Genomic DNA, 12,450 nt, shown 5'->3' with positions numbered 1-12,450 from the left:
AGAATAAGCTCTCTGAGTGAAGGGGATTGATCTGCTTGATCAGGTTTTTCTCCCTTAAAGTAAACAGAAATATTTCGCTTCAATGTGAAGCGAGCAGGAGAGCGGCTGGTTGGCTCACGCTCCAGTGTGACTATGATTATTCTTAGCGACCCAAATGCAGCGCACCAGGAACGAATGTGTGTGAGCTCCAGTAAACAGCTCCAGAGACGGCGGGGGTGAGAAGGCCTTCCAGCTCACAACCCACAGACCTCCGTTTGATTCGCAGTAGTTTGACTTCACAACAACAAACTGAGAACTTCAGCTCGGTTCAGATCCCGTGTGAGCACTGAAGGGCACCTGAGGCTGAGGATGAGGGAGACCCCTGATTCTGGGTCGGACCTGACCCAGAAACACACGAGGCCTCGCTGGTTGCACAGGAAGTTTCTGGCTAGATGAGAAAGCGCTGACCTAAAACTTGTTTCATAAGAGGGATGAGAAGATGCCAAAGACACCAACAGCTGCATTTAAAATGCATTTTCTACAACTTAACAGTTTAGAGGGGAAGGAAGAAGGGAAGTAAAGAAGAAGGGAAGAAAGGAAGGAATAGGGGAAGTAAGGATGAATGGAAGAAAGGAAGAAGGAAAGAGAGGATGGAAGGAAGGAAGGAAGAAGGAAAGGAAGAAAGGAAGAGATGATGGAAGAGAGGATGGAAGGAAGGAAGAAGGAAAGGAAGAAAGGAAGAGATGATGGAAGAGAGGATGTAAGGAAGGAAGAAGGAAAGGAAGAGATGATGGAAGAGAGGATGGAAGGAAGGAAGAAGGAAAGGAAGAAAGGAAGAGATGATGGAAGGAAGAAGGGAAGAAAAACAGGCAGACAGGAAGTGTGTGTGAGTGTGTGTAGACCTACAGGTGTGTAGGCAGACAGGAAGTGTGTGTGTGTGTGTGTAGACCTACAGGTGTGTAAGCACTCTGTGACGGTGGTGGCGTCGATCAGGTAGCCATCACACAGACGACATGTGATGTGGGCGTTGATGTGACACAGCTGTATCTTCCTCGTCAGCACGTCGGGGTTCTGGGGAAGAACAACAAGACGAAGTTAAGAAATTTATTCAGAATTGGATTCAGGATTATTGGGACGCTGTCTGCAAGTTGATCTTTTCTATCTCTCTCTTGCTTTGAGTGGTCTGTAGCTGAACTTTGGTGCTTGTTTCCATTTGAGAAGAATTAATACACAATAGTACTCGAAAGAAAGAAAAACCATTGAATGCTGTTGTGGGTTTCTTTAATGTATTTGTCACATGTCTGTTCTGTTTAAGGGCTGAAATTAAAATGTAAAAAATAGCTTTTTTGCCGTTTTAATGCTCTGAATTTTGAATTTTTCCCTTATATATTGGTCAACACTGAACACTTCATACGTATACATACATGCACGCTCTTTATACAACTTTCAACTACTTGCATTGTGTCTTTTCTGACACTGTTTTAGAGGGAAACTCTCGAGGGTCACAGGTTCAGTCGGTTTCATTTGCAGACCAAAAGGTTTTAGGTTCACTCCCTGCGGCTGTTAATCTGTCCTACTAGTCTGTGGGCAACACTGTGTGCTGCTCTACAATTACAGCTAAAGTGTAAGTTGCATAACATCACAGATGCTCAAATAAAGGAAGTTCTATTCATTTCTGAAAACAGAGAGCAGATGGCAGCTCGTGGGCTGAGGAGAAATGAGAGAAATCTTAAATCACTGATGGTTTAAAACATCAACCAGGAAAATCATTAAAGTTGGGTTCTGTTCTTTGTTCTGTATAAGAAGCGAGCACACATAATGTGACAGATGGTCCGGACAATATCCAACTAAACATCTTTAACACCTGCAAAATTCAAAACTTTGGTTTCAGTCCAACCCGAGAAAAGTAACTTCTGCTTCCATGTTCTTTGTTCTTATAGCTGCTGCTCTAATGTGCATGTGTCTGTTTGACGTATTACATTTTAGATTTGAGTGAGTACGTCACTGATTGATAAGCGAGTCACATCTTTTTGTGGACAATCATTTGTGTCACAATTTGGTAGATATAAACAAATCCATGCACACCGGGGACAGAATATAACATCCGTATAAATCCTTAATTACATGGAGGTTAATCAATCATACAACCATATTAAAACAATTCCCGTTAATGCATAGAATAATGCCTCTATGTAGGGAAAGATAAGCCAGTTTCACAAGGTGCTTCATCACTGAAACCATTGAAACTGCCACTGCGAGTACAATGCCGCCAGTAAAATACCCATAATCCCATCACGTAACAATATGTTGGATATTACTGCAGCCTTTTATGTCAGCTGGCTGGGCTTCATTGTTTTCTATGCCTGGTCTTATTGTACCCACAGAGCCAGTTAGCTGCTTTCCTGCAACAGAGTCCCCGTGTCTCCTGTGTTTCCATCTCCTGGTTGAGTTTAAGAGACCGTTGCGGCACAAGTGGCCTGTTTTATGTTGATATTATAGCACTGTGGTTCAGTCATCAGAGACACACTTAGGTATGCGTTCACTAGAACACGTAAGAATGTCTCTACAGACGTGTGTTGAGTAACTGAATGACTGACTGTGGTTTCACTGTGGGAGTAACATCATCAACAGGTCACTAAGAGTCCTCTCTGTTCTCACAGAGCTGATGTGTACAACGGTCAACTAGCCTGTTAGCTCAGAAATATACATTAATGGCCGCCAACAGCAGATATGGGCTGTGGTCGAATAGTGAAAAAATATAAGATAGGATAACTTTACTGTCCATTCCATAACATGAAATGGAGTCTGACTGCACTAATACTCGGCTACGGTGGATGTTGTTGTTTTTTAAGCAACTTTATTTATAACACATAGAAAGTACAGTGACAAACGCAATGCTTTACAGTTTGAGTGAGGATCCAAAACAGATAAGTCAATACCAAAAACATTATCACGGTCATGTCCATATTTATCGTACGATAAGTCGATAACGCAAAAATGATCGATGTCACGTCAATATTTATCGTACGATAAGTCGATAACATAATATAGTGAAAGGCCTCTATGTTAGTTTATCGTGACTCTTACAATCTAAACCAAATTGCTTTAGAGCTAACCGACAGCTTATTGGGGAATTAGAGAATTTCTGTCCATCAACGAGCAGGAATAACTTTTAAAATAACTCAAAGAGAAGGTCTGAACTGCAGTTTTAAAATAAGTTCTCTTTGGATTAAACTAGACAGCCCTCCAGTGTGAGAGTACAGAGCAGAGACACCCTGAAGAGAGTGCTCGGCTGTCTGGCTCCACTCGTGGTCTGACTCCTGAAGCATTAAAGACGTTCATTTTATTAGATGTTTTTCCCTCCTGCTTCTGTCTCCACCATACGTCTAATCAGTTTGTTTTCAGCTCACCAGCTCGCTTTAACAATAGGATCTAAAGCCATTATAATGTACAGCTGCTGCTCTGTATGTTAGTCAGCCCGTCATACAGCAGCTCCAAATCATCAGATATGAAATTACAGCCAGCTAATAGCTGGTTGTGGCCGGAGAGTTAGACGCTCAGACAGCTGACATCCATCATTCAGAGGCTCCAGCCGGCTCTGAAACCCTCTCTGACTGCTAAACATGTGGACGCTCTGAGCGCTGAGACAGATGTGAAGAAGATAGAGACACAAGACAAACGGACATGTCTCCAATGTCCAACTGTCAGCTTTTTAAAAAACAAAAAATAAACTCAAAACCTTTATGTTGATGGGGCATTTTTGTCATCTCGTGACTTTTTAAAAGGATTTCACAAACCCAATATGTCGGAGTGAGAGCTGAAGATATTAGTCAATCGATTAGCTGATCAATAAACAAACTACTTGGATAATCAATTTTATGTTGCAAGCAGAAATACCAGATATTCCCCAGTTCTAGCTCCACAATTGTGAAGCTTTGCTTCTTTTTTGTCTCTTATTTTTAAGACCTTGCATTGCGTTGGGAAATTTTCTGAATATTTATTGCAATTGTTAACATTTTATAGACCAAAGAAATCATTCATTTGAGAGAACAATGAACATAATTCCTAGTTTTCTTTGGAGTGATGTAGTTTCAGCTTCCAATACCAGCATTTATCGAGCAGAATGCAATTGTTAAACCTCGATTATAATTCCTAAGTAACATGTTTGTGCGCTACAGCATCATTTGGGATGCTCTAAGACAGGAAATTCTTCACTGAAGTTGACTTCAACTAACAGCCAAACCAAACCGTGAGCACCAGAGAGAAACTAACCCCAGTCTTGACACATGTTCATGAAATGTCTAAAAGTGTGGGTAACTCATCCAGCTTTAATTTCTGAGTTTTTCAGCACTGACGAAGAGAAAAGAGTGAACCAGGCGCTGTGTTCTTACCCCTAATACCGCCATGCGTCGACTGTGGATGGTGCAGCGGCCACGTCTCTTCCTGCGGTTGTGCGGCCGACAGTGTTAGCTCCTCATCATGGAGAGCCTCTCATTGGAGCCTGAGACAGAGACAGAAAGCAAAGACGTCAGGGAGATGCATTCTGAAATCTCATTGATGTTGAAAAATCGGGGCTTGGCAATATCCAGACATAGTATTCTAGGAAAGAATACTAAAGAATACTACCCAGGGTGCAAAATGTACTTTTCTTTGCCCAACAATTGCTAGTGAATGTTTAAATTTGACCAGCCACTCGATAGATTACCATTGTTTGTTTGTCTGGTGAGTGAAGAACATCTACGAGACACTAAAACCAGTTCAGCTTTAAATACTGTACATAGTTCAACATTTCGGGAAATGTGCTCATTTAATAGATTTTAGAGTAGAATTAGATGAGATGATTGATAACTCATTAGTTAAACATGAAGCCTCCAGCAGCCGCTTAGCATAGCTTAGCATAGCATAGCTTAGCATAGCTTAGCATAGAAACTGGTCTAGTTGGCTCTGTGCAAACTCTTCCCACCAGCACACCAAAAGCTCCCCAATGAACACGTTCAAATACAGAGAATACAATACAATCTGCTGTTTTACAAAGGTTATGCACTGGGCTATTTTTGACCACGGCCAAGGAACTTTTCTACTAGATATGTCGGGTTAATGTATGCACTTTGAAGGTATAGACAGCGGACTTTGTCACCTTTGGACAGAGCCGGGCCGGCTGTTTCCTCGCAAGGATCTCCAAACTTGTGGGACTATTCCTTTAATTAAAATCTGTAAATGTGGCTGGGCACAGCAAAGAAAGCTACCGCAACCGCAACAGAAACTCCACGGAATAAATACTTCACTGTACCACCCACGCTGTTTGAATTGATGAGCCGCTTGGCAAGAGAGAACAAACAAAGAAGATGTCATGTATCACCACTCGTAACACACACGTTTAATGCTGTACAGTGTTCCTAAAACGTGTGGTTGTCCTCCACGCAGGAGGGCAACGGACTTCTGTCAGCAGTGACCCGTCATCGCTTCGTGTGATTCATGGCTTAATGTGTAGGAGTCCGGCCACTCCGGTCACGATTGGAGAGGGAGCGCAGGACGGACACCCACGACTGTTTCATCCTCCTACAAAACACACAAGTCTCCGGTTACAGCAGTAGGTCTGCCTCCGTCTGCTCATCAGACCGTGAAATCAGCCCAGTTACTCCACAGCGCTGAAGTGTGTGTGTGTGTGTGTGTGGGGGGGGGGGGGTCGGCTGAGGACGCACGCAGCCTATTAACGAGCTTCACACAGAGGTTATGGTCACATGACGCCTCTGCGATGTAATGTTTTATTTGCGCCCTGGTGAGGGGCGAGTCGAGGTCGTGGGTTTCCTCTTTGTTTGCTTTGCGTGGACAGAAACTGTCTGCACCAACAACATAAAACTATCCCACGATGTGAAGGGCTGTGTGGATGAGAAGACAGATGTTAACATCTGCAGTTATGCTTGAAAAGCACATGTTTTAAGGACAGATGCCAAATCAACAGAAGGTAAAATACCTCGTGAAAGGAACAAAGAAGAGGACAACACCTAAACTCTCTAAATGAGCTCCACTATACAGCCGAGATGTCGTCACGCAAACATGACACCCGTTAGATTGTTAAACGTGGAGTTTAACATGACTCCAATATTTTCACGCCTTCCTCCAGATGTTGGAACACAGCTGCAGGAATTTGCTCCCATTCAGCCACAAAGAGTATTAACAAGGTCCAGGACTGAGGTTGGATATAGACATATATATATATATATATATATAAATATATGTATAATAAAGGATAAAAGATGGAAACAACCTGTGAGTTGAGTCTAGTTCAGAGCTGAGCTGAGGCTGCTGCATTCAGGTCATGCGAGGACACCAGTGATGTGAAAGCCAGACACTATATTAAACAGACAGCCTCCACTGCACCACAAGACCCACTTTCACCATCATGTTGGAAACACTGTTATCTCGGTTCACAGATATCAGCGATGTCCTGATAGTCACGTTGAATACCGTTTACCTGTATCTGTTAGCCGAGCCCTATTTTCTGCCTGTCAGCAGTCTAATGAGGGCAAAATATGCCAAATATTAGGACAGCAGCACATTTAAAGCAAACATTATTGCTGTGAAACTGAATTTGTTTCTTCATCGTCTCAGGGAGGAAGAGGCAAAAACTGCTGTTGTCTCTCTCGTCCTCGTGTGAATATGTTCCAATAATGTAATTGCTCAGCTACCAGGAGCTTATTTACAGTCTGTGTTTGATTGAATCATGTTGGGGCCGAACTGCACATTATTTTCATGTAACTGTGGTCAAAAGCAGCAGTAAGGAGCCGGGTTATAGCTGCACATCTGGGTGGTTTATCTGCTCTGCTTGGCAGGTGGTTAACCCGTCCTCCTGATCCTGTTCCACATCTGTAAACATCATTAGATCTGTGATCTGGGAGTCAGATGTGAAATGAACCCTCATTACTGTGTTTATCTCAGAGACTGAAATCTGCTTTTCTATGAACACAACAAAGAGACCAAGAGATGATTAAATAAATCAAATGCTATTGATTCAAGCAGAAAAATGTGACTATATTTAAACATTTACAGAAATAGATAAATTATTATCATTAAAGATTAATCGTTTTATGCCCTGAACCCAAAGAATATTCAATTTATGAGCCGTAGAAGACTAGATAAACAAATATTCTATATCTGAGAAATGAACGAGATAATTTGGGGCATTTTTGCTTTGATGATGGCTCAAAACAATTAATTCATTATTAAAGTTGTTATGTAAAGTGGCCAATTAATCAACTTACGTGCAGCTTTAAAAGCAATTATATCCAAATATAATTAAATTAGTCTACATTAAGAGGCATATTTATTCCTATTAAAAGCTCCAGACGTCTGGCATTCAGTAACAGCATCAGATACCAGTGGAGGCAGCTGCCATGCTGTGATAGTGTGGTGAACAGTAACCGTATTGATTCATCATCACGCATCGTCAGGCAGCAACTGTTTCCCACAATCCCACTGAGGACCTGAGCCGACGCTCTGCTTTTATCAATCATGTTCTGTGATCACATCACACCTGCCTCATGACCATGTGTTCATATCTTTGGTTAAATAAAATAAAATGAAGGCGCCAAGAAAGCACTTTTAAACACTAGAAACTTAACTTAATTCATGTTTAGCAATGATTTCAACAGCTATCTTTTCATCGTGTACTGTGAGCCTTGATGGCATCGATTCAGGCTTAAAGAGAGGTACTCATCCTCACCCTCTACCCTACTGGTTCACAGCCTGGGCTTGGGGTCTGGGACCTCCCCCCAAAAGAGTCACAAGATAAGTCTGAGCGGTCACAAGACGATTAAGGGAGGATCTGTTAAAGGAACTATTTTTTTGCTTTTATCCTGGATACTTTCATCTCGTTGGACTTCTAAATAGGACTATAGGAATATAAAAAGGAATAAATCACTGCTCTCAACTCATTCCCACGCCCTTAAGAGTAAAACCACCTGTGGGCATGGCTTTATATCTAAGGGTTCACATGCCCTAAAGCTTGGGAACTGCTACCTAAACTCAACACCCCATGCTTCAAAATGTTCCTCAAAGCTGGGGTCAGCAGTTTATTATTGGTGTCATTGGTCAAAACATCCATAATAACCTTTCTGCATATTGTTATTGAAGTGGTCTAATAGAAAACCAGACTCCTGCATCTCCTCTTTGCTCTGTTTTCAGGCTTTTAGAAAAATCTAACCACTCACAGGAGACTTTGGCTAATCACAGGTCATTTTAGAGAAGGGGCGTTCCTATTGGTTGTTCTGTAAATCCAGATGTGCATGGCTGTTTCAATGGCGGGAAATCCTGCAGAAAACGTTCCTATTCCAGCATTGGCAACAACACAACCTACACTACAAAGCAACCCAAAATAGGAAGACGGACTTATCATAAAAGAGAATCTAAAAAGATAGTCTGACAATAAACACAAGAACTTTAGAGACGGGGAGAACTTCAACTTGGTGCGAGCAGACTGTGCTCGTCTGGTGGGAGGGGCAGGGGGAGGGATGTACTTTAACCCATTTCCAGAAAACTGCGTACCTCAGCTTTAAATAACCACAGATGCCATGTGCATGTTTTTCGTGTAGTGTTTGCTCAATAAATGCACGTGGATAATAATCAAGAGAGATCGTTCCCTTTGGCTCTTTAAGGAGACACAACAGTAGAAAGAACACCAAACAATCACAAAGATCTTTAAGCAGAGAAATGTTTCTACGAATGCTGAAGCGGATAACTAGAGGATAACTGATATCATGTGTGGCACTAAAACACTGGAGCGATCCACCACACATAGTTTGCCCGTACCAAACTTGCGTCAAAATATACTTTTTTGAAATCCACTTGAATTAAAATTGGTTTTCTTCTTCATGATTATGGTGAGGTCGTGGAGAAATGGTCGAGCTGTGGCTCCAATCTACTCTCCATAATAAAGGTTGGCTGCAATGCTGCTGGATGGGAAAGTGTTCAGTCACTCAAGATAAGAGGATCAGCTAAATGCCGTAGATGTGAAACGTTTTGAGGGTTGATTTCATTTGTTGGTGCCCTGATGTAACAAAGTGGCGAGTTGCCCTCTTTGATCCCTGAGAAGTGCAAACCGATTACATCACATGACATTTCACAGCTCCTAATTACTAACTGTTTACCTGCCAGCTTTCACTTCAGAAGCGCTAAATAAATAAATGTAAACAGGTACGAGATGAACTGTGAAACTATGGACAGGAAACTAATTGAGTGCAGCAACGACAGCCGATGAATCATCTGAGACGTACAGATATACAGCCACAATATTTGTTTTCTGAACAAGTTCACATACTCAGAGTCGACAGTTTGTCGAAGCTCGACCGCTTCCGGGTGGCGGTGCCACCGACTGCGAGCCGCTAATATAATGTAAGTCCAGCCTGAACCAAAGCAGAAACAAGTCCTCTGGATACAGCTACGTCTGCAGATTAACTACATTTGCAGTCAGTCATGAGCTGAGCAACTGTCTCAGTAGCTGATACACGCGCACGCACACACACACACACACACACACACACACACACACACACACACACACACACACACACACACACACACACACACACACACACACACACACACACACACACACACACACACACACACACACACACACACACACACACACTCTCTCTCTCTGGCATCACAAAGAGCCCCTGTTGGCCGCCTGTGGGGATTGGAGTGTTTGGCCTCGGTATAAATTGGCTGCCAGCTGGAGCGACGGACACTGAAGGCCGGCATCAGTGGACGGAGGAGGAGAGGCCTCTTCTTGTGGCGGGAGCTTTGGCTTCACTTCAAAACACACACACTCCCCTGGGCCACACACACACACACACACACACACACACACAAGAGTTTGCCTGAACTATAAGCATTCGCACATCCACCGTGCCGTCACACACACATAGTTATTGTCTCCTCTTAACTCTGTTTGATGGCCCTCAATCCTCCAGCCGGGATCGGGTGCCTGGGGGGTGGAATCGTGCAGACAATAGACGCCTTCCAAAGAGAAGCAGACTGCAGCCGGCCAGGAGGCCCAACGCGCTGCCAAGAAGCAGCAACACTTGAATAATTGAGCTTTTGAGTTCAGCTCGTGGAGGCCAGGAGTGAAGTCGGTGAAGCTGATGCCTAGAGCAGACCCCACAAACTGAACCGCCTGGCTGTTTTCTGCTCTACATATACACCCAGGTGGCAACTTTTTGATAAACGTTTCTTCTTTATCCTGGATCAGGTTAGTGGCAGGTTGTAGAACACTGATCTCACGCATACATTTTAGAAGGTTGATGTTAGGAACAGGCGGCAATCTCCGGTTCTGCCGAGTCATAAAACGTGCATTCTCTCTAATGTCCACCAGGGGGCGACTCCTCTGGTTGTATAGAAGTCTATGAGAAAATGACATCTTGAAAATCTAACATTAGGGACCAGGCCCTCACTTGTAGAAAAATATCCATAATCTTCCAGATTCATATCTATCTATCTTTCTATCTGAAAAGTGAAGGTAGAGTGCCGTAAGTCTATATTCTCTCTAGTGTCCATCAGGGGGCGACTCCTCTGATTGTATAGAAGTCTATGAGAAAATGACTCGACTTCTCTCTTGATTTATTACCTCAGTAAACATTGTAAACATGAGTTTATGGTCTCAATATCTAGTTTCAAGTCTTCTTCAATACAGCATGATGTTCATTTAGTAAATTATGGTCCATTTAAAGTCAAACAGACCATAAAGCAGGGGATGCTTTAAGGCGGGGCTTACTATGATTGACGGCTCGGTGCTGCTACGTATACGGCGTCACTACGTACCTCCTCCGTATTCAAAATATGGTAACTTCCGTTCATTGGCTGCAAAAAGAACAACATGGCAACGGCCTTAATTCCAAGATGGCAATGGCAAAATCACCAAACTCGGGGCTTCAAAGCATCAGTCCACAAACCAATGGGTGACGTCACAATGACTACGTCCACATCTTATATACAGTCTATTCTCTTTTACAGGGTCTCTTTTGGGTATATTTGTTTCTTTGATTTAAAAACTGCACTTTTTCAGCCCTGTTGCACCTTCTGTTCAACTCAAATTCGAGTACTTCTTTGGGTCTTCCAGAGACAAGACAAGTAAACATCCAGACATCTTGATCACACTGACAAGATTTAGAACTTTCATTTTGTGTAAAGTTCAAAATCAGTGGGAAAGAAAGAGAGGAAGTGGTTGGAATCCATCATTCATTGACATTTTCTTAATTTCAACAGACAATGTACGGAAACAAAAAGTGTATTTTCTAGCTCTGCTCAGTAATACTGACTTTGGGACGATTGAAAAGAGTTAGTCTGGTGCCTTGTTGTCAATTATAGTTGTTCGTAAAAAAAAAAGTTTAGACTTAAAAAAATTGGAATTAATCAAGTAAATCTCAAACCGGTGATTTTCCAGAAGAACGAGTAAAGTTTGATTCTTTCTGGAGAATATATTTATCTAAAGTCAATCGAGCTGGAACAATTCAATTGACAGAAAACTGGGATTATCGGTTGATCGTTTCGCAATTTTTCAAGACAAACTGTCAAATATTCTCCGCTTGCTGCTTCTGAAATGTGAGGATTTGCAGCTTTTCTTCGTTCTATGTTAGTGAAGGAGAAATATCTTTGGGTATTAAACAAGACAAGCGATTCCAATAAGTCACCTTCTGGGAAGTCATGGTGGACATTCTTTCTGACATTTTAGAGACAAATTAATGTGCGCGACCATTTTTGAACATTCGTACACCGGGTAAAGCTGAGCAACGCAGTAAACACAAGATCTGTGAACGTAGTTCAATATGAGCGCGGACTGGAGCTCAGATGTGAAGAGTGGAGCTTCTTTACTTTACCCGGTCACTTTAAAGAGAAGGTTTATCTAGCGATGGAGCTCTACGGTCAACTTTCAGATCCTCATCCTTTACCTGCTCTGTGTTTATCACTACAGATCCAGACACTCCCTCCTTTCCCCTCCCACACACTCACCTGCTGCCCATTTCCCTGATTAGTCCTTCAGCACATAAACCAGCTCATGTCCTCTCGGTTTAGTCTGCATTAAGACCTTCCAGCCTTTATTCTGCCGGTTTGATTTCCTCCAACTCGCCCCTTGTTGGATTTGTTTGCCAGATCTCACCTCTACCTGGTTTTAAACCATTGCCAGCCTTTATGGACGGAGTAAATTTGGACTAGTGTCTAACTTGCCTGTCTGAAACTCATGCTGCTTTTAGGCTCAAGCTGTTTCCTGAGCCGTTACACAAGAACCTTTATCACTGGATTTTATGTCTGACAAAGCTCAAAGCCAGTGTTATTTAAAAAAGGAAAAAAAAACTGTTAAACTTAATCCGTATAACAATCCAGTTTATTATCTTCTAGGATTCTGAATCAATTCATAACTTCCAAAAAACAACTTTTAAAAACCTAGATATCGCTACAGCAATAAACACACCG

At 42.4% G+C, this 12,450-nt stretch overlaps 1 protein-coding gene across 2 annotated transcripts in view; it reads right to left on the bottom strand.

Annotated features, from left to right (window-relative positions):
• The window catches only part of pcgf3 (polycomb group ring finger 3), a 43,449-nt gene that overhangs the window by 16,846 nt on the left and 14,153 nt on the right, over nucleotides 1–12,450 (bottom strand). For both annotated transcript variants that reach the window (XM_076105225.1, XM_076105226.1), the window contains exons 2-3: nucleotides 4,371–4,480; nucleotides 933–1,050 (exon numbers count right to left, since the gene is read on the bottom strand). In XM_076105225.1, coding sequence (XP_075961340.1) covers nucleotides 933–1,050; nucleotides 4,371–4,385 — 133 coding nt within the window. In that variant the 5' untranslated portion in view covers nucleotides 4,386–4,480. The remainder of the gene's footprint in view (nucleotides 1–932; nucleotides 1,051–4,370; nucleotides 4,481–12,450) is intronic.

The sequence above is a fragment of the Anarhichas minor genome, unplaced genomic scaffold (genome assembly GCF_050575085.1).
Source record: "Anarhichas minor isolate MPS153535 unplaced genomic scaffold, ASM5057508v1 ptg000031l, whole genome shotgun sequence".
Classification (NCBI taxonomy): Eukaryota; Metazoa; Chordata; class Actinopteri; order Perciformes; family Anarhichadidae; genus Anarhichas; species Anarhichas minor.
The sequence above is the reverse complement of the archived record's forward strand: the minus strand, read 5'-3'. Positions and strand labels throughout refer to the sequence as shown.